Source organism: Loxodonta africana, chromosome 9, assembly GCF_030014295.1.
Source record: "Loxodonta africana isolate mLoxAfr1 chromosome 9, mLoxAfr1.hap2, whole genome shotgun sequence".
Lineage (NCBI taxonomy): Eukaryota > Metazoa > Chordata > Mammalia > Proboscidea > Elephantidae > Loxodonta > Loxodonta africana.
In genome coordinates this window covers 49,182,637-49,205,758 of record NC_087350.1, presented here as the reverse complement: position 1 = coordinate 49,205,758, position 23,122 = coordinate 49,182,637, and the positions used below count along the sequence as shown (strand labels likewise).

Below are 23,122 nucleotides of genomic sequence, written 5' to 3'. Positions count from 1 at the left end.
GCTTAGCTCAGTGCCTGCCAAATGCCAAGTGGTCAGTAAAAGTTAGCACTTATTGTTAAGGGTTTGTTGACTGATTCAATTAGAAGAGTGGCTTCTTTTTTTTTTTTTTTTTTTTAGTGCTTTTCTGTTTGTGGTTATTATTTAGCTCTTGTTAGAGCAACTAGGACGTGGTGATATAGTAGAAAGAACAGCGGGGTTGGATTCAGGGGCTCGGATTTGAGTATCCGTCTACCTCCTAGAACCCAGGTAACCCTGGGCAAGTCATGGAACCTTGTGGAACCTTTCTGAACCCCCACTTCCTTATTTGTAAAAGTGGCTTAAGAATAAAACCGACCCCATAAGGTAGCTGGAAAGGCTGAATGAGATGATGTGTGTGACTGCATTTGTTACTGTCAGGGGTATGGGTCCTCACTGAATTAAGTGGGATCCAGCAGCAGATTCTGGTTTTGTGGGTCTGACACTTGCACAATTTGGGGAGTGGCTTTAGGAAAAAAGAGTATCATACTTTTGTACAATTTACAAAACCACGTGAACACATTGTTGAAGCCTTTCCTAGGGCCTTGAAAGGGGCACATACAAGGGAGGGGCCCTAAAGTTTAAGCTCCATCAGTTAGCTTCATGGTATATCTGCTTCTGGTGGGATCAGAATCCAGGTGATATAGATGCCTCTGCCTTAGCAGGCTGAAAGTATTCAAGACTTCCTGCTCAAAGGGCAACATCCTTGCCACCCTGGAAAGTAATGATGGTGTTGGAGTAAAGCATGAGAAGTGTCAAAGGTGCTATTATGATGATGAAGATAATAAATGGCTACATGGCTGGATGTGGTTGGTCTGAGAACACTATTTAGTTGGCTGCAGTTGAGTGAGCAGAATCTCCTTTGCTAGTTAGGTTGTGGAAGGGGAGGCCAGGGTTCCTTGAATGAACTGCCTTTGCCTAGGCTATTCTCTCTCTCTGAGGCCCTCCCTGGCCATCATTTCACTAGTCCCACTGGCTTTTCTTGGCTTTCTGCTCGCCGGGCTGCTCTTGGGGATTGTGGTTTTCCTGCGCTGTCTGTGCTGTTTGCAGTGGGGTTGCCTGCGTCAGATCTCCTCTCCAGCTGCTTGGGAGGCAGAGCTACTGTGGGGTGTACTTGACATTACATCCCTTGTTGGGGACATCCTGTGGGCATGTGTTTGGTTTACTTGACACAGTCTGGCGAGATGCAGAGCTTGTCCAGGCTGAAATGTGAGAGGCCTGTGGGCCTGGAGCACCGGGGTCACATACAAGAACTTCGTAGCTCATGCTTCCCTGATGATTGGAGGGCCATTTTGTTGAGTTTGTGGCTAGAATCAGCACAAGTTCTCTTTCTCATGTGCATGCTCTCCCTGTCTACATATATACATGTATATACACACATACATATATATATGCATGTATGTATATATATGTACGTATGTATATAAAATTCTTTTTTTCTCAGATACTGGTCTGCAGAGCAGAATGTTCAAAAAATTATCCCCTGATCCTTTAGAAGAGAGAAATAAGTGAGTCCTTAATGATCTAAATATGCCTGGGGTGTTTATTAAAATGCAGATTCCGGGGCCTCATACTGAGACCTTATTGAACAGAATCTCTGGGGAAGTGGTCATGGAATTTCCATTTTTAACAAGCACCTTGAGTTGTACTTACACGTACTGAAATTTGAGAGCCACAGTTCAAGATGCTTTATATACATTACAACCCTGTAGAGAAAATATTTTTATCCATCATTCTAATTTTATAGTGTTGGAAACTTAGGCCCAGTTTGGTTAACTTGCTTAGGGGGTCACACAGCTATAAATTCATGTCAGAACTGGGATTCAAGCTTGAATCCCTCTGACTCCAAAGTTTGTGTCCTTTTCATTCCTCTACTTTTTGTCCACTCCTCCCACTGAACTAGTAATAGCATAAGGAGGCCCCATGGGGTCCTGAAGGAAGTGGGGTGGTTTGATAAGGTGTTTAGCTACAGGAGAGGAATTACGAACAGAAAACCCAGGAATTGCTTCCTTCAGACCCCTAGTGTACCCCTTCTATAGTAGACATCATTGCTTAGACCTCAGAAATAGAGAACTACAGAGGAATTTTGTTGTTGTTTAGTTTGTTTGCGTGCTTAAACATTTCATAACTTGTTTAAGAGCCCATCTGCTATGCATAGTTCCCAAACAGTCCGTGTTTTTTCACACCACTGTGCCTTCGTTGGAGCCCTGGTGGCTCAGTGGTTAAGAGCTTGACTGCTAATCAAAAGGTCAGCAGTTCAAATCTACCAACTGCTCCTTGGAAACCCCATGGGGCAGTTCTACTCTGTCCTGCAGGGTCGCTATGAGTAGGAATCAGCTCCATGGCAACAGGTTTGGGTTTTTTGGTTTCTCGTGCCTTTGTTAATGCTGTATCTTCTGTTGGCAGTACCTTCCCCACTCCTCACCTCTGTCTTACAGGGAGGCCAGCTTGAGTCTCTCCTCTCCTCTCACATCTCCCTGACTCCCCAAAACTAAAAAAAAACAACCTGTTGCCATCGAGCCGATTCTGATAGCCACCCTATAGGACAGAGTAGAACTGCCCCATAGAGTTTCCAAGGAGCACCTGGTGGATTCAAGCTGCCGACCTGTTGGTTAGCAGCCATAGCTCTTAACCACTATGCCACCAGGGTTTCCCCTGACTCCCCAGGCAGAGGGAATTGCTCTCTCATTTGTAGTCCCATTCTTTTAGGATATTTCCTCTAGCTTGTGCCTCGGGAGAGGAAGGGGACGAGAGCAATGTCTTATTTGTTGATGTATCACCCAGCACAGTGACACTTAACTTTGGCTGTGTATTATCCAGTCTCATCGGCAACCCAGACCAATTAAAGCAGAACCTGAGGGGCTGGGAATGGGGCAGCTATAATTTTTAAAAGCTCCCAGGGGATTCTTCTGTGGAGCCAGCCTGGAGATCCACTGGCCCACACCAGGCCCTCATCCAGCCCAGTTGAACAGAATCAAACCCACTTCTGGAACTGCTGGAAGCGCAGCAGAGCTGCCTGTGTTCTGCTATAGATCGCTCATTCCTAGGGTTGTGGGGCTCTCACTGGAAGGGGCCTGACAGGTGTGTTATCATTGTTGCCCTGCTGCTTTATATGCCTTCCCTAATCCAATAAAACACAGGCATTTTTGAGAGGATGATAGGAACTTGATTGATTTGCCCATCCATCCACCCATCCATCCATCTATCTAATATCATCTGTTTATTGAGTACCCACTGAGCTAGGTACTGTGGTGGGCATAAAACCTATGAAGAACTTATATCCTGCTAGGGAAAGTGTGTTATAATTTTTCTGAGAGGCGAGGCTGTATGTACGTGTGTGTATGTGCATATACAAGTGTGCTAAGACCACACACATGGACAATACCAGGATTCTGAGTGAGAGCAACCTGTCTGGCTGGGCAACTGGGTAAGATTTGGGGGGAATGGAAATGAGACCAAGGTTTTAAATGGTGAGGCAGGTGACTATAGGGGAGGAATTGGGTGCTTTTTGTTGACCTGTGACGTGCAGATGGGGGGATTGGGAGACTCATTCTGAGGCTAGTGCTTTGGCTTACATGGATTTGATTGATGCAGTAAATGATTGTTAAAAGTCTACCATGTACGAAACTCTTCTTGGAAGAAAAAACATCTTTAATAACTCCCTTTTTCAGGTCTGCAGCCTATGATTAGGATTTGTTTCCTTAATAGCTAATGATTATTAGCACGATTACCACCTGCAAGACACTGTTGCTTTCCATCCTCCCTATACCTGCAGGATAAATATTCTGGTTTCGCCAGTGAGACTCTGAGAGGTTAAATGACCAGTTTAGGCACCCACAAAGTGAATAGTGCAGCTGAAATTGGAACCTACGTCTTTCTGATTCCAGAACTTTTCCTCCCCCCTCCAGGCCATTTGGCTTCCCTGCAATTCTTCTACATGGGAGATTACCTTCAGGTTCATTCATTCATTCACTTTTAATGAGTACCTTAGATTATAGCCGAGAAAACCCTATGGAGCAGTTCTACTCTGTAATACATGGGGTCGCCATGAGTCAGAATCAGCTTGACAGCAGTGGATTTTTTTTTTTTTTTTTTTTCCTGTCAGGTACTCAAAGTTTGGACTGTGGACCAGCCAGTTCCACAGTGCAATTTCTCCGGCCCTACCCGGACCTATCAAATCAGTGTTTCTGGAGGTGGAATTCAGGAATCTCTAACTCACCAGGGGACTGTTACACATGCTAAGGCTTGAGAATTACGACTCCGGAATGTAAGACTTTCTGTCTCATCATTGCTGTGCCCTCAATACGTAGCACAGAGGCTTTCCATAAACATTTGTTAACCAACTGTTTTGTGCCAGGGCCTCTTAGGTACTGCGATGGCAAGGTCAGCTGAGTTTGGGGTATTAATGGAACATGGCACTAGATGTATTCTTCTGAGTTTCAGGGCTCTGGAGGTATTTTGGAAGTCATCAGGATACAGGTGGAATGACTGGATGACCAAACGTAAGAAAATAAACTTTCAAGACACATGTAAAAGTCAGGGGGCCAGTGGTGGTGGTAGTGATAGCAGGCCATGCCTGGCTGGCCTGAAGCCAGGTCTGAAGTAAGGGTGTTCTGATGATTCTGGACTATGGGCCCATGATGTTTAGATGACATAGGGGCATTTTTTTTTTTTAATTTTTATTGTGCTTTAAGTGAAAGTTTACAAATCAAGTCAGTCTCTCACGCAAAAACTTATATACACCTTGCTACATACTCCCAATTGCTCTACCCCTAATGAGACAGCCCACTCCCTCCCTCCACTCTCTCTTTTCATGTCCATTTCGCCAGCTTCTAACCACCTCTACCCTCTCATCTCCCCTCCAGGGAGGAGAGGGGCATGTTTCCTCTGTAGGATCTGTGCCCATCAGGGCAAGGGTGTGACTCATTTTATGTCACTGAACACCCTTGGGGCATCTTGGCCCCAGATGTGGCACTTGCCTTCTGATGGGGACTTCCTTTTTCCTACTCTCCAGGGAACAACATAGCATAGCCAGGCAAGGCCTGATGGCCCTCAGTTGCAGTAATCATGGGACAAGCCTGGGTGGGGTTTACTCATGTACTAGAGAATGGGCTTCCCTTCTGTGAGTTTCCCTGGTTTGTACAGACTCAGGTCAGTAAGGCGCAGGTCTTTGGCCAAGGCAGCGCTGTAGAATTTGATCCCAGATTTATTTTTGGAGGGTGAATTCCAAGATCTGGCATTACACTGTACAGGCTGCAGCAACCTGAACCCTAGGCCTGCCTCACCTAGCCTATGGAAAAATTTATGTTTGGTAATGAAAAGGTTAATATAAATCTAAGCATAGGTCGGACTGATTTGGTGCAGTATTACACCAGATTCTTCTATTAGGAGAAACAGACCTTTACTGGGGGAAAAGGAAATGCTTGCCACTGTTAGTTTCCTAGCCGGAAAATTCTTTGTGATCTACAAGAGCTTAGAAAAATATTTGCTTTAGTTCCCTAACATCTTAGTGGCCCTGCCAGCAGTCTGTGGCCTGATGCCACCTGACCACACCCAAGAGCATTTGTCAGATGGATTTGACTTCTGACTGGTCACCAATTTGGGAAAGCTTCTACCCTTCTGACTGTGGCTGCAAGGAGGGTCTCAATGAAGAAAGTCAAATATTGCCCCAATATTTTGAATGACAAAATGATGGAGGCTGAGATTTTTCAGAATGATAGGATTGAGCCAGCCTGAAACTAAATCAGTTCTCAAAAGGATCTATGTAGACCAATGTGCAGGAGGCACCAGGATGCTTTTCTGAGGTTCCAGAGTAGACATCTTGCAGCCTGTGCCACTGTCCCCCACAGTGGCCCAAGAGCCGACTGGCTATTTGCAGTGGTGCTGCATGGATCCTGCCCTCAGCTCACTGCCACCTGAGGAGGTAGGTCTCTGGGCCTTTGCTGATGGAGGTGGCCCGGTTTGTGTGTATGGGCTGGGGTGTGTATTGGTGAAGCCTGGCCACAGGCTCCCTCCTATGGGGATGGGGCAGTGTCCTGTCCTTTGCTTGCAATTTGTCAGCAGAAAGGTATCAGTAATCGTGGGGTACCAGAGGGGGCATGGGTTCCTGTAGGCCATCGCTGCCCCTGGGAAACTGGCAAGAAACTGCCCCAGGACAGCTGAAGCAGCAGCTTTTACTAGGGGACAGCCATTCCCAGTGGTGACCCTGCTCTTGAGCTATTTCCCACAACGAATGAAATATTTATTCCCTTCCCCAGCCCCATAAGCTGATAGAAGTGGGCAGACAGTTTATGTGTTTTGTGCCCTTGACTTTGGATTTCAAACAAGCTGATTGCAAGTTCGTTCTTCTGTAGGGACTTAATTAACCCACTGGTTTTGTCATTTCAATTATAGTGTCCAATTTAACCAGCCCCCCTTAGTACTTTGAAATCACTCTTCACAAAAGTTGTGTATGAGGCATGCCTTCAGCCCTGGTTGGCAGCGCCTGGCGCCACTTCTGAGTCTGCCTTCCTTGCCTCAGCAGGGAGGCCTATCTGCGGTTTTCCCTGCCTGCTCCACATCCTTTGAAGACAGCGCCCCCTGGCCCCCTGCCGTTGTTGCCCCTGAAAGCACTTTAAACTCCTCAGCCCACACCCCGCTGCTGTAAAGGGCCTCAGTGGAGAGAGGCCTGAGTTTTGTTAGCTGGGTTTTGATTTCAGTATGGGAGTTGATAAAACGAGATAAACCCCAGGCTCACAAGGGCTGTGGAAATTAAACAGAGATGATATCAAAGTTCCCTTGAGTTTTCAACTGTGATACAGTAGCTTAGCTTTCTCCCAGACTGGGGCCGGGAGGCATGCCTTTGATTCTGAAACAATGTTCAGCATCAGTTAAGCCCAGCACTGCTGACTTTTAGGGATTAAGCACACTGTTATAGTAATTCTTTGATCAGCTACAAGGGAGCAGTGTGCTGTCTCTGTGAAGGGGCTTTATAGTTAAAGTTCATTTCTCTATGAACCTGGGATGACAGCATCGGCGAGGTGCTGCAGTGCTGGGAGCTGGGGCCTCCCCGAAGCACCCTGTTTGTGGCGTTGCGGCAAAGGCAGGAAGCAGGCTTTCTCCCACCCAGCGTCATCACATAGTATTCATTGAGCGTGGCATGTTGGGAAGAAATCCTCCTGGCTTGGAAAACATGCATCACTCCATTCATCCCCATTTTATCCAGTACACGTGTACATGCATACACACACACACACACACACACACACACACACTCCTGCCTTGTGGGGGACCCTTGAAGGGGCAGACATAGGAATGAGACGTGCAGTCAGGGAAGAGATCAGGATGGGGACTGGGACCAGGTGACCTGTGAGATTAAAGAGAAGACTAGCTCAAGGTCAGTGTCACCACTGTACTCTCCCCCTGCCCAAGAGCAGACGTGACTCCCAGGCACCACCACCTTCATTCTTGACCTGGCATTTGAGGAGAACTGATTTAGTTTCAGTTGGCTCAATCCTATCATTCTGAAATATCTCACCCTCCGTTATTTTGTCATTGAAAATATTGGGAAATATTTGGCTTTCCTCGCTGAGGCCCTTCTTGCAGCCACAGCTGGGAGGGTAGAAGCTTTCCCAAACTGCCCCCCCTCCAGGTTGGCCCTGCCTGTTGGTAATGGAGCCCCTGTGTGCTGTCGATCCTGCTCACACCGTGCTATAGATCAACCTATTCCCTCCTGCGCAGTGCTCGGATCTCCCTCATTAGGCCTAAATTTACCTCCGTCCTATACAAACATGGCCTTAGCTCATTTTTATTGTTGTAAATTATTTATGAGGGAAATGTTGAATCTTGAAACGGAGGTGCGAAGAAAATTAATCCCATGTTACTTTTATCTTTCTGTACTTTTCTCCCCTTTGCTTGACTTATTGGGCTATGGCCAGAGGAAGAAGAGCATTGGCATTTTAAAATATAGTTAGTGTTGAAACTATTTTCTTGATTGGATGGGACATTGGTCTCTCTTTACATAGCCAAATGGAAAGCGAACCAGACTCAGGAAAGACCACCAGAGGTTCCATTTGGCTCTGCTGTCTGCCAGCTGCATGCTGTCTGAACACTCGGCACCTCACTTTTCTCTCCTATAAAATGGGGATAACACAACCTAGCTCCCTCCCAGGTTTGGTGTGAGCATCAATGGAGATGAAGCATGTGAAAGCTTTCTGAGAATCGCAAAGCGCTATACAACCACAAGGGAAGCTTATTAGTGTGTTTTGTGTGCAGTTAGGGTTTTGAGATGGAAGTGGATGCTGGATGAAGAGTTGCTGAGGATGAAACCTGGAGTTGTTGCAAGTAAGCCTTGGCATTGTAGTCCATATCACCTCTGGCCAGACAGGTTAATGTCGATCTTAAACGCCCTGCTCCCTTCAACTCCCCCTTGCAGACTCCCATTAATGGCCTCTTCTTCCCCTTCTCAGAGGCCTGGCCTGTGACCCTGGGCAACTGCGTACTCAGCAGTGCCATCCCTTTTAGCTAGAGGCTCCACACAGTCCAGAAAACGTGGAGTGCTAGTTAATAAATGGCCTTTTGTTAGGAAGGTCAATTGAAGTGACGGTACAGACGCTGTTAAAAGTAATTTGCAGTCAGAAAATATGTAATTCAGGGCAAGCTTCCTTGAGTGATTGCCTCTGCCATGGATATCTTGGGCGTTTCTCATTAAAAGCTTCCTTAGCTGGTGGTGGTGCTTCCTCCCCAGCAGAGCCCTGCCGCAGCCCCGCACAGTGAGGAGTCATTTGTCTATATTTCACAAAGGCTGCCTTGATCCCCAGGGTACGGCAACTGGGGGGAAAAAAAGGAAAGGAAAAGACGTGCATCTGTGATGCTCTGTGCTAATGCTCTGCTCGTATGGCCCCATCCGGGAGGCTGGGCTCTGACTGCACACAGGCCGCCGGCTCCTTTGTCTGCCTCAGCTGGGAGGCAGCCTGCAGCCATCTTGGAACCTACTGCTGGGCTGCCTTCTCTGGTGCATTCTGGGAACGGCATCATTCCTTAAGAGGGCATTTACCCGGCTGCAGTTGATACCAGTGCGCTTCAGAGCAAAAGAAAAAAAAAAAGCCAAAAGCCGATTGTCGTCAGTACCTCGCAGAGGATATTGTGACCCGAGGACGTGAATCTATCAGCAGATGAAATATTTCTTATTTATTCCAATGCTTTCGTCTTCTTTCTTTCTTTCTGAGAGGAGTAGAGGCAGTACTATCTTTTTTTAAAAAAAACCACCTCACGTGCTCTTTATTAAATTCACAGCATGATATTTTAGCACTGGCAGAATTCGTACATTTTGTTAATGAGCTGCTAATTGCAAAGCATTTCGGTAACCAACAGCAGATACCGATATTTTTGCAAACAGCCGCAATTACCAATAATATGGGATTTTTCAAGTGAAAATACTTTTTGATCAGTGCTTGCTTTAGATTGGGCAGATGCAGATAATTAACTCTAAGGCTTTTTTTATTTGAGACATGTATACATACTCATTCAGTAAATATTTACTTAATGCCTACTGTGTGCAAGAAGCACCAAGCCCTGTGTTTTATGTAGATAAACCTGCCTGAAATTTGAAAATAGAAAAAGATGCAGTGATACAGGGTGGTAGCCTACCCCCTGCCCTGGCCTTCTAGAAGCTTATTTTCAGTAGAATCAAGTAAACATAACTTAGTTTAGCTTTTGTCATAAACAGAAGCTGATAGTGCTGCTGGTGCCAGGCAGTTCCTAGCCCTGATCGGGGACTTGGCTTCCTTGTATTGGCAAATCCATTTCTGGAGCCTCTGTCGGTACCAGGGGATGCTGACTACATGGGTGACTTGCACACAGTATTGTGATTGTTCTTATTTAGGAGGCTACAATCATTTTTTTAATGGCCTCTGCCTTTTCTGATTGTATGGTAAGACATAAGAATATTTCTTCTGCCTGCCTAGTTAGGCAGGGTGTTTGGTTTGCTTTAGAAGCAGTAACCAGCCTTGAGAGACCTGGCAGACCTAAAGCCAGTGGAATTTAATTGCTGCGGAAAGTCGTGGAATTTAACTTGCGCTTTTTCCCTGCTTGTCCTTTTAAAAGTACTTAAAATCATTTACATAAGGTGTTGCCTTTTTTATTTGCTTTCTGGTACACTGCCACTCCAGCTGCCCAGACCCAGTGCTCTCTATATTCTACCTGTCTCCTCTGGTTGCATCAAGAGGCAGTCAGTGATAGAATAATAATTCCAGTCCCCACCTTTTCCCCCAAAGTGCCCAGCAAGAATTATGGTCATTGTTAGTGTTTAGCTTTGAGTAAGTGCCCACATGACCTAGGGGGGTTAAACACAACAAAAGAATTCTGCCAGGCCTGTAGGGAATGGCTCTTACCACATTTCTGACCAGTTATACTGGACCCGTGTGTTCTAAACCTCACAGTCTCATCTGCTTTTTTTTGAGTACCTACTGTGTGCCAGAGACTGCTTCCGGCCCTTTATTTACATTGACTCTGAGTTCTCATAACAGCTCTGCAAGTGTCTATATCACAGCCTGTTTTTATAAATGAGAAAGTTGAGGCTACAGGAGGTTAAATTGCTTGCTCAAAGTCACTAGCTAGTAAATCATGGAGCTGGATTTGAATATTATTCCTTTGTTTCCATGCCCAGAACACTTTCTTCTGTGTTTGCAAAGATCTTGCTTGCCTGCTGCATAGTCTAACCTTGGTTATGGTAGAGGCTGTGGATTTGGTGGTCTATATCTCCACAAAGAGAGAATATGAGGGAAAGAAACGAAAGGAGTTGGTAGGCTTAGTTGTGTCCGATTTATTCTCAGTGACACTACTGGAAACTGTTCAGAAATCAGGCAGCTGTACGGTAGAGTTGAGAGCAGTTTGCTTTTGGGTTTGAATCAAAATCACCTCCTCAGAGCAGGGACAAGCCCGCGTTAACTATGTTAGCCTGGTTTTCAAAGCTAGCTTGAAAAGAGAAGGGCCCAGAGGTGATTTGAATTCTTAATCTGAGGGAAGGTTGGAATGAAGGTCATGATCCCTTCAGCCAGATCAGCTCTTAGCTCAGGATATTTGCCACAAGATTCTGGTTCTGTTTGAGACTTTGTTTTGTACACTTTAAACGTTAAGTTTGAATTTTGTGCTTTCTTTTTCCTTTTCTGAACCAGGACCAATCCACCATGCCTGAAGTCAAAGACCTTTCAGAAGCCTTGCCAGAAACATCAATGGACCCCATCACGGGAGTGGGGGTGGTGGCTTCTAGGAACAGAGCCCCGACAGGCTATGATGTAGTAAGTCAAGATATTAGTTTGTACGTTTTGTTTCTCTCCTGTTTACAAGATCTTCTCAACCCTGTGTGTAAGATGTACTCCCTCCCTTTGTTGCTGTTGTTGTTAGGTGCCGTCGAGTCAATTTCAACTCGTAGCAACCCCATGTAAAAGAGTAGAGCTGCCCCATGGGGTTTTCTAGGCTGCGATCTTTATGGGAGTAGATCACCAGGTCTTTTTCCTGTGGAGCTGCTGGGTGGGTTCAAACCACCAACCTTTCAGTTAGCAGCCAGTCACTTAACCATTGTGCCACCAGGGCTCCAGGGAGGGAAAGCATCACCAGTGAGGAGTGAGGAGTGTCCTGGTTTGGGAATCAGAAGACCTGACTGAGTTCTGGCCTGTCTGGGCTGTTTCCTTGCCTTGGCCACGGCTAAGTTACCTGACCTCTATCATGGTCATTCTCATCTTCTCTAAAAACCAGGGGTTAGATTTGTTGATCTCCAAAGTTAACTTCTGTTTCTGATGTTTTACGAAAAGAATCCAAGTCTGTGAAAGACCTCTGGTGGCTTTTATACCCCTCTGCATTTGCTCTTTATAGTTTACAAAGCAGTTTCCTACCCCTGAACTCATTTAGCTCTTACAAGCTCCCAGCCAAGTAGCTTTATCTCCACTTTGCTGATGAGGCAAACCAAAGCTCCAAGAAGTGAAGCAACAAGAACATCAGCCCTTGGGAGTGGTGAATCAGGACCAGGCCTCCTCCCAAGCCCAGTGCTCTGGCTGACCACAGCACCACAGATTAGCAGAGAACTTTCCTTGCTTCCCTTTTCACAGACACCACTGGTGGTGTTCAGTAGCACTGATGGTTATTTTTTTGTTTCAGTAGGTAACTTCTGATTTTGGTGGAGCTTAAAAAGTACTGTGTAACTTTAGGAGCGTTTTATTAACGGTCAATATTGTCATGTGTTCTGAGATTCTAAGGTTATCTTCCTTTTATTTTCCTCATTTTATTATGACGACATTTTATTCTTATTCATTGAAAATGTGCACCAAGAGTACACCTGCCACGGTGATTAGAAAGCCGTGCCTACAGGTGTCAGTGTCTGACATCCCCAGAGTGGAAGGGACGCGATGCATGGTCCAGAAGAAGCCATAAGGCAGGGTTTGTCAACCTTGGCATTATTGACATTTTGGGCGAGATAATTCTTTGTCGTGGGGGCTGTCCTGTGCATTGTCAGGGTACTTAGCAATAACCCTGGCCTCTACCTACTAGATACCAGTAGCATCTCCTCTCCAGCTGTGACAACCAAAAATGTCTCCAGACTTTACCCATGTCCCTGGGAGGAGGAGGTTGCGGGTGAAATCACCCACTTCCCTCACCCGCGTAACGGTAGATATACAGATACACTGTGCATAAGATGGATATACATCTTACACACAGTGCTGGGTCCTGTGTGAGGGAAGAGAAGCCTGTTAAAATGCTCAACATCACTTTCCCAACTGTGTGAAAGCTTATAAACATTTTAAAAGTGAAAGAGCAAGAGAATCTTTTTTGACAAAGATTTGAGTCTTACCCGCTGCTTGACTTCAAAGCACTGTTTGAATGTATAACTTTCCATAAAATAGAATCATTAGGTATGGCTTTGTGCCATAAAACTCTTGGAAAGCTAATAAAAATGTTCCTGATTTGAGAAGCTGGAGTGTCTTATGATGAATTAGATATGAAGCAGCAAGTGGTGCATCAAGGCTCAGAGCTCAAGATCCTCAGGAGGACAGGCTCAGGGATCTCTCTCGGGAGGGCTCATGCCAAGAATTGAACCCCAGGACACGGGGCTCGCCATCCTCTAGCTGTTCTCTTGTGGATCTGTATCTTTAACATTCTGTTTGTACCTTTGGGGTCATCTGGAATGATCAGCTAGTGGGCGGTAGATGGCCTTTGATAGTTTGGTTTTCTGAAAGTCTTGGTAAGTCTGACAGGAGCAGAATCTATCCCTATCATTTTCTCTTAACATCGAGCTCAGGGCAGAAGAGCATAGTGTCAAATGAGTAAAATTAATAAGCACATTTCATGATTATGCTGTACCATGCATTATAGTGAAAGGTGAGCAGGGCAAGGGGCTCGCGACAGCCTGCCTGGCAATTACCCAGCCTTTGGAAGGCAAGAGTGGAGTGTCCGAGCTCCCTCTAAAAGCTCTTTCAGGGAAAGAGATGGGAGTCATTTCTTTGTATTGACCTTTGGACTGTTCTCAGATAAACATCTAGTTCACCAGAGGTCTGATCCCAAGTTCAAGGGGAACAGGAATGTGAGGATGGTGAGCAGAGGTACTTCCCATTCCTTTTATCTAGAGTTTTGTTTTAAGTCAACATCCAGACCAAAATACGAGGCGCTTTATGGTGACCAGTCTGCAGAGATGCTTAGACAGAGCGCCACTGAATGAGGATACACTGCTACGAGCTCTGGCGAGACCTGTCTCTGTTGCATCCGCTCTAGGATTAATCCCTTTCTGTGCACGGAGGACATTAAGTGCTGTTCTTATGCAGCCCTGTGAGTTTGGTGCCAATGGGCTACTGAACCTGAGTAGCTCAACTGTTTTAAAATGAACATAGGCCCTGTTGCTGCTTGAAGTAAAAGATGCCAAATGGTCATTGCTAAAAATTTAATTTTATTACTTTCCTTCTCTCTAGGCCAGGGGAAGCTTCTTAGGCTAGGGGGCTAGGGATTATTTATTAAGCATCTCAATTTGCTGTCTCCATTTCTATGATCTCTGAAATAGCCTCCCCTTCCTGTTGTACAGCCACACTCTTGGTCTTGGGGTGATTGGTGCTGGGATTCCATGTTGTCAGAGGTTGGGGTGGATCTCATATGCATCCTTGTCATGCCACAGTGCCTGCTGTGGGGACTCTATTGTAGATCCTTGACATTGTTGAAAGTCATGCATGCTATTTTGTCATGTGTGTGCAATCAGTTTTCAAAGAATTATAGTGCCATAAGAAGTACTTCATGCAATTAAAAAACTAAAATCCATTTTCTAAGTCACTCTGGGACTTTTAGTAGCTTAAGGATCCTCAGACTGGACATTGCAGATGATCACTGTTGGATGAATTTGTGTGTATTTCCAGTGAGTAGTGTTTACCCTACACCCACTTGCTTTTCTAAATGAGCATTTGTGATTTAGCAACTAAAGCCACAACACCGTACTGAAAAGATGACTCTTTCCAAAAAAGGAAATAATCTTTTTCTTGATAAAAACAAGACAAAAAGTAAACAATAAAGAGAAAGTGAAAATAACCACACACTCCAGAGTGTTTTGATTTTAAATTGTTTATCCAGCCTATTTTTTTGAGCACCTACTAGGTGCCAGCTAGGATCTGGGGTTATAGTAGCAAGCAAAAACATATACAGTCCCTGCCTTCATGAAGCTTGCAGTCTAGAGAAGGAGAAAGACAATCAAATGATCACTCAAATAAATGTAAAATAAAATTATGGTAAGTGATTCGAAGAGAAGTCCTTACAGATTATTTATCTTTCACATCTAGCCACCTCTTTTGCTAAATCCCAGATTTTGATGGCATGAATCCCTCCCAACTTCCTTCTAGAAATTGTTCCCTTCTTTCCATACCTGGAACCTGCCAAGTGTCTGTCCTCCACCTTTTTCTGAGTATTCCCTAGTGCACTTCCCTGAGTGTGCTCCAGGTTCTTCAGCTCTGGCTTTCCCCTTGTGCTGCCATACTGCTGCTTTTGTGTTGGTGACATCTCTGAGGTCGCCCCTTGGCTGGGTACAGCTCCCCTGCTAGCCTGGCAGCTGCGGTTCCCACCTTTCTGGCCTGTGTGGGGATTGGACACTGCTCTCCCTCTCCTCCCTTCCCCTTCTGTTGTGATCTTCCGTGTTTTCCCAAAGAACAGCTGAGACCAGTCTTACTTTTAATGAAACTTTCCCGAAGCTTTGGGGATAATGAAAATAAAGAGTAAAACTCGGAGAACATCCTACAACTGCTGCTGAGATCCAGGTTTGTCCTCAGACCCCTTACTTGCCCAGCCCTCTGCCTTGCTTTTGGCCTGCCTTTATTCAACCTACCCTAGAAAAGCATCAGAGCTGCTGAACCGTAAAGTCCAGGACAAATTGAGGCCTGGCCTCAAAGGGACTAGGAGATTTTTTTTTTTCCTTCCCTCCAATCTAAGACCTCCTTCATTTCCTTCCTGAGAAACCCCACTGTGCACACAGGAGTCGTTCTGGCACTGTGACCCTGAAGAGACAGGTTATCCCCTAGTTCAGTGACTGTCTCTAAAAGTTTAGGTGAGGGCTTCCCTAGCTTCAGCAGGCCTCAGAATCACCTGGAGAGCTTGTGGAAATACAGGTTGCTGGGTCCCACCCCCAGAGTTTCTGACAAAGTGGGTCTGGAATGGGTCCCCACAGTTTGCACTTCTAACCAATTCCCAGGTGATACTGTTTCTGCAGGTCCAGGGACCACACTTTGAGAACTGCTGATCTAAGTTAAGTCATTCCTTAAGTATGTGCTAATTCTGAACATGAGAAAATGAGTGTTCAGTGCAACCAGAGAAAGCCAGATTAAAAAATTGGGGTTTTTGTCCTGTACGTGGTTATCAGAGATGAGAAACCTAAATGTTGGTCACTAACAGTCTGCGCACAGCTTTTCCTGTTGTTTTCAGCCTGTTCTGATTTAGAGTTCAGAAGGTCTTTAGGAACATGTATGTTTGTGTGTATGTATGTTTTTAATACACTTTATTTTGGGGGCCAGTTTTAGATTTACAGAAAAACTGGGCAGAAAGTACAGAGTTCCCATATACTACCTTTCCCCCTGCACACAGTTTCCCCTATTATTAATGTCTTGCACTGGTGTCGTATATATTTTATAATCAATGAGCCAATATTGATATGTTTTTATTGACTGAAGTCCATAGTTTACATTAGGGTTCACTCTTTATGCTGTACAGGTCTATGGGTTTTGACAAGTGCATAATAACATGTATTCACTATTACAGTATCATACAAAATAGTTTCGCTGCCCTTAAAATGCCGTATGCTTCGGCTATTCATTCATCCCTTCTCCCTTTCCTCTGAACTCCTGGCAACCATTGACCTTTTCACTGTCTCTATAGCTTTGCTTTTTCCAGGATGTCATGTAGTTGGAATCATACAGTACGTAGCTTTTTCAGACTGGCTTCTTAGTAATATGCATTTAAGGTTCCTCCATGTCTTTTCCTACCTTGATAGCTCATTTCTTTTTATTACTGAATAATACTCCATTGTATGGATGTATCAAAGTTTATTTACCCATTCACCTATTGAAGGTCATCTGGCTTACTTCTAATGTTTGGCAGTTATTAATAAAGCTACTGTAAGCATTCATGTGCAGGTTTTTGTGTGGACCTAAGTTTTCAATTCATTTGGGTAAATACCTAGGAGCGTGACTGCTGTATTGTATGGTAGACCTATTTTTAGCTTTGAAAGAAACTGTCATTTTTTTTTTTAACATATAAAAAAATGGATGGTACTATTCATACTACCCTCTTGTAATGTTTTTTAAATTAATATATTGTGGGCACCATTCCATATCAGTACATATAGCTATATAACATTATCTTAATGCAAAATGTTTTATTAGCTGACTGTACCAAAATTTGGCTAACAATCCCATGTTAAAGGACATTTAGATTGTTTCCATTTGTTTCTTATTATAAACAATACCCAGTCATTTCTTGGAATGATTGTCCTATTAGCTCTGTAGAATAATTTCATAGTTGGAATTACTAGGTCAAGAGTATTCACGTTTTAAATTTGATAGATATTGCCAGGTTGTCTTCTAGAAAGGTTGTGACATTTTGTCAGTTTATCTTTCCACTAATAGTGTGATTAGAATGGATTTTTTGGGAGGTTTGACTGATCGAGTCTCCCCCTCCCCTGGGCTTTGAGCTTGATTAAACCTCCTATTTTCTTGTCTTACTGGTACTTTTCACAGTTGGGCATATGTACTTATAAAAGCAAATACCTGAATGAAAATATGCACACTTATTTCAGCAGTAGGCTTGGATCCTACCCACAAGAAGTTTCCTATCTCTAGACTTAACTTTGTGAAAATGTCTATTCTACCCAAAGCAATCTACAGACACAATACAATCCTGATCCAAATTCCAATGGCATTTTTTAATGAGATGGAGAAACAAACCACCAACTTACTATGGAAAGGGAAGAGGCCCCAGAGAAGTAAAGCATTACTAAAAAAGACCAAAGTGGGAGGCCTCACACTACCTGATTTTAGAACCTATTATACCACCACAGTAGTCCAAACAGCCTGGTACTGGTACAACAACAGATACATAGACCAAAGGAACAGAATTGAGAATCTAGAAATAAATTCATCCACCTATGGGCAGCTGATGTTTGACAAAGAAGCAAAGTACGTTAAATGGGGGAAAAGACAGTTTCTTTTACAAATGGTACTGACATAACTGGGTATCCATCTGCAAGAAAATGAAACAAGACCCATACCTCACACCATGCACAAAAACTAACTCAAAATGGATCAGAGACATAAATATAAAATCTAAAATAATAAAGATCATAGAAGAAAAAATAGGGACAATGCTAGGAGCCCTAATACATGGCATAAACAGTATACAAAACATTACTAACAATGTACAAACACAAGAAGAGAAACTAGATAACTGGGAGCTCCTAAAAATCAAATACTTATGCTCATCCAAAGACTTCACCAAAAGAGTAAAAAGACAACCTATAGACTGGGGAAAAAATTTTGGCTACAACAAATCTGATCAGTATCTAATCTCTAAAATCTACAAGATACGGCAAAACCTCAACAACAAAAAGACAAATAACCCCAGTTAAAAAATGGGCAAAGAATATGAACAGGGACTTCACTAAAGAAGACATTCAGGCTGCTAACAGATACATGAGGAAATGCTCACAATCATTAGCCATTAGAGAAACACAAATCAAAACTACAATAAGATACCATCTCACCCCAACAAGGCTGGCATTAATCCAAAAAACACAAAATAATTCATGTTGGAGAGGTTATGGAGAGACTGGAACACTTATACACTGCTGGTAAGAATGCAAAATGGTATAACCACTTTGGAAATCGATTTGGTGCTTCCTTAAAAAGCTAGAAATAGAACTACATACAATCCAGCAATCCCACTCCTTGGAATATATCCTAGAGAAATAAGAACCCTCACATGAATAGATATATGCACACCCATGTTCATTGCAGCACTGTTTGCAATAGCAAAAAGATGGAAACAACCAAGGTGCCCATCAACCGATGAATGGGTAAACAAATTATGGTATAGTCACACAATGGAATACTACACAATGATAAAGAACAACGATGAGCCTATGAAACATGTCATAACATGGAGGAATCTGGAAGGCATTATTCTGAGTGAAGTTAGTCGCAAAAGGACAAATATTGTATGAGGCCACTATTATAAGAACTCAAGAAAAGGTTTAAACAGGGAAAAAAACATTCTTTGATGGTTATGAGGGTGCGGAGGGAGGGAAAGTGGTATTTACTAATTAGATAAAAAATTAGTAGACAAGAATTATTTTAGGTGAAGGGAAGGACAACACACAATGCAGAGGAAGTCAGGACAACTGGACTAAACCAAAAGCTAAGAAGTTTGCTGAATACAACCAAACACTTTGAAGGACAGAGTAGCAGGGGCTGGGGTCTGGGGACCATGGTTTCATGGGACATCAAGGCCAATCAGCATAACAAAGTGTATTAAGAAAACGTTCTACATCCCACTTTGGTGAGTGGTGTCTGGGGTCTTAAAAGGTAGCAAGAGGCCATCTAAGATGCATCAATTGGTCTCGACCCCCCAGGAGCAAAGGACAATGAAGAACACCAGGGACCCAAGGAAAATATGGGTTCGAGAGATAGAAAGGGCCACATAAGCCAGAGACTCTATCAGCTTGAGACCCGAAGAACTAGATGGTGCCCAGCTACCACCAATGACTGCCCTGACAGGGAAAACAACAGAGAACCCCTCATGGAGTAGGCAAAAGTGGGATACAGACATCAAATTCTAGTAAAAAGACCAAACTTAATGGTCTGACAGAGACTGGAGGGACCCCAGAGGCCATGGCCCCCAGACTCTCTGTTAGCCCCAAACTAAAACCATTCCTGAAGCCAACTCTTCAAACAAAGATTAGACTGGACTATAAGACATAAAATGATACTGGTGAGGAGTGTGCTTCTTAGCTCAAGTGGACACATGAGACAGTGTGGGCAGCTCCTGTCTGGAGGCAAGATAAGAAGGCAGAGGGGGACAGGAGCTGGTTGAATGGACACAGGAAATACAGGGTGGAGAGGAGGAGTGTGTTGTCACATTGTAGGGAAAGCAACTAGGATCACATACAATGAGCATATAAGTTTTTGTATGAGAAACTTACTTGAATTGTAAACTTTCACTTAAAGCACAATTAAAAAAAAACTATAAGCATAATTCTGAAAAAAAATTTTTCCTCTTATAACCATATGCAGAACAAAATCCAGAATCTTTAATTTGGCATACTTGATTTCACTGTGCCTTCCAGTCTGACTTCTTAAATGACAATCTCCCTTCTCTAGCCCCATTGAACCTCTCATTTTTGCATGTTCAGAATAAGTAGGAACTTTATACCTTCATTTACCTTTGAACCTGCTTTCCCAATATTTCCAGAACACTTATATGCAGACGCACGCACACACTGATATACACATTGTTAAAATTTTACTCATCCTTCAAAACCCAGTTCAAATATCTTCTTAGTGAAACTTTTCCTGACATTACTAACTCATTTATTTATTTACTTAGTAGTTTCACAAATGTTTATTGGCCACCTACTATTGTGCAGGAAACCCTGGTGGCGTAGTGGTTAAGAGCTACAGCTGCTAACCAAAATGTCGGCAGTTCGAATCCACCAGGCACTCCTTGGAAACTCTATGGGGCAGTTCTATTCTGTTCTGTAGCATTGCTATGGGTTGGAATTGACTCGATGGCACACAACACACACTATTGTGCAAGGCACTGGAAATCCGGTATTCTGGGAAGGTTAGGTTTCATAAGGTAGAAGGTGAGAGGTAAGGATGGGAGTATGGATGGGTAAGACATAAGGCCAGAACATCACGGAGTGTTGTATGCCATACTGAAGAGTTTGGCTGTTCTGAGGAGACTGGGAACCATAAAGGGATTTTTTTTTCTCAGAGATTTATTTTTTTTTTTATTTTCTGCTTAGCTTTTTTTTCTTTGTCGAAAATATACACAGCAAAACATACACCAATTCAACAATTTCTACATGTACAATACAGTGACATTGATTACATTCTTCAAATTGTGCAGTTGTTCTCACCCACCTTTTCTGATTTGTTTCTCCCCTGTTGACATAGACTCATTTCCCCCTAAGCTTTCTATCTAATCTTTCCAGTTGCTGTTAACAGTTTGATCCCATATAGTTAGTTCTTTAAAAGAGCACAATGCTCACGACAGACGTTCTTTACTAGCTATGCTAGACCGTTGTTTGGCTTAAAGAAGGCTTCAGGGGATATTTTTGGTTTATGGTTTCAGGGTTAAAGATTATCTCAGGGCAGTAGTTTCAGGGGTTCATCTAGCCTCAGTTGCTGCCATTAAGGAATTTTAAGGAAAAGAGGTTCCTCTTCAGATTTGTGTTTTTAAAAGACCACTGTGCAATGAGGAGAACCCTCAGAGAGGAAAGGCATAGAGGCAGGTAGATGGGTTTGGAAGCTCTGTATTAGTGCAGGGAGAGAGTGCAGCAGCCTAAGCCAGGGTGTTTACAGTGGACATGGAAAAAGTGAATGGATCTGAAGGACATTTAGGAAGTAGATAGGACAGAAGAAAGAATTGAATATTGGAATGTGGGTGCAGAGGTGAGGGAAGGAAAGAGTCAGAATGACATGAGGGTATCCTGCTGGGCAGGTGGGTGGTTGTTAATGCTCTTTGGTGAGACAGAAACTTAGACAACCAGGTAGGTTGGTTATAGGAGGAAGATGCTTGATTCAGTTTTGGATGCATTGAGTTTGAGGTGCATGTGTGGTATCTAGGTGGAGATGTCAAGCAGCCCTAGGCCTGACAGTCTGGGTGTCATCATCATATAGTAAGGACCATGGGCATAACTGAGATCATCTAGGGAGAGACTGTAGAGCCAGAAGAGATGAGGTGTTGTGTCAGAATCCTGTGGAGTATCACTCATAAAGGGATGGGAAGAGAGGGATGCACTTAGAAAAGGGGACTGAGGTTGAGCGTCCAGAGAGGTACGTGGAAAATTAGCAAGAAATTGAGGGGAAAAAAAGTATTTCTAGAAGGAAGGGTAATGTGAACACTGATAATGTTGAACATTGGTAATGTTCAAAGTTGCCTAAGGTTTAGTAAAATGAGGCTTAAGTTAAGTAAAACAAAAGATTTCTCTTGGTGAACTCGGTGAGAACAACTTCATGGGTGATACACACAAAGGAATGATTGGGGTAGACTTGAAAAGTATGTGGAAAATGATGATAAGAGGCTGTGAGCGTCAACAGCTTTTTGAAGAAGGGAAAGGTAGAGAGAAGGGAGTAGCTAGAAGATGACCTAAGATCGGAAACCTGTTTTTCTTCGTTTAAAGGTAGGAAAGTGTTGAGCATGTTTTTAGTTGCCAGTGGGAGGAACCTACAGTGAGGGACCCTGAAGATACAGCAGTGACAGAAACTGTCTGGTGAAGCAGGGTCCATGAGGGACAGAGGAGTTGAGATGCAGAGCCCAGCCAGGTAGAGGTCCAGAGGTTATGCTTGTTTAGCTCTTTGTCTTTTCCTGCCATTGTGTGCTGGGAAGCCAGCCTTGGTTACAGCCTCTAACCACCAAGGGCACCTCTGTAGGCAGCACCTGGATCCCTCTTACAGCAAGTCACCACTTTCCACTTCTTCCTTTCTTTCTTTTCTCTCCTTTCCCCCCTCCCCATCTCCTTTTCAACATTGCCATTTATTTCTGAAACTGGACAATAAAACATTTCCTAAAAACCATTTTGTTATTGTTATGTACTGTCAATTCCAACTCGTAGCAACCGTATATGACAGAATAGAACTGCCCCATAGGGTTTCCAAGGCTGTAAATCTTTATTGGAGCAGATCGCCAGTCTTTTCTCCTATAGAGTGACTGGCAGGTTCGCTAAACCAAAATCAAACCCATGGCCATCGAGTTAACTCTGACTCATAGCGAGACCATAGGACAGAATAGAAGTGCTCCATAGGGTTTCCAAGGCTCTAAGTCTTTATGGAAACAGACTGCAACATCTTTCTCCTGTAGAGCGCCTCGTGGGTTCGAACCTCCGACTTTTTGGTTCACAGTTGAGTGTTTAACCACTGCACCACCAGGGGCAGGTTCAGTAGACCTGCATAATTTATATATGCCCTAAATGTATTTGGAATTTTCTGAATAATTGAATTTTTCAAATGCTTGAATGTCAAATGTGAGGGGCTTTGGAGTCCTCCTCTGGGCTCCTCTCTGGGCCTCTAGACTGAGCATAGGGGGCAGAGGGAGGGATAGATTTAAAATCATAAACCTGTAAATAAGTCCCTATTATTTACTTACCAAAGTAGAAAATACTAAAAAAAAAACCCCAAAAAACCACAACCTATTAAATACTGATGCATGTTTAGGCAAATTGGTATTTTTACATATTGTTCAAGGAATTAAACAATTGATTCCATCTTTATGAAAAGCAACATGATAATGTATATCAATGTAAAAATGAAGTATAAATGTGACAAGGGCTACGCTATCTTATTAAAAGCATATGGTAGATATTAAGTAGAAAATATGGGGTATATTCATATGTCCAGTT

At 43.6% G+C, this 23,122-nt stretch overlaps 1 protein-coding gene across 7 annotated transcripts in view; it reads left to right on the top strand.

Annotated features, from left to right (window-relative positions):
* MVB12B (multivesicular body subunit 12B) overlaps positions 1 to 23,122 on the top strand; it is a 181,814-nt gene that overhangs the window by 1,752 nt on the left and 156,940 nt on the right. For 5 of the 7 annotated variants that reach the window (XM_023544912.2, XM_064291426.1, XM_023544911.2 and 2 more), the window contains exon 2: positions 11,169 to 11,291. In XM_023544912.2, the coding sequence (XP_023400680.1) occupies positions 11,169 to 11,291 (123 nt within the window). Of the gene's footprint in view, positions 1 to 4,109; positions 4,283 to 8,268; positions 8,338 to 11,168; positions 11,292 to 23,122 lie in introns of those variants that run through there. The other 2 variants (XM_064291427.1, XM_023544913.2) reach the window with 2 other exon arrangements.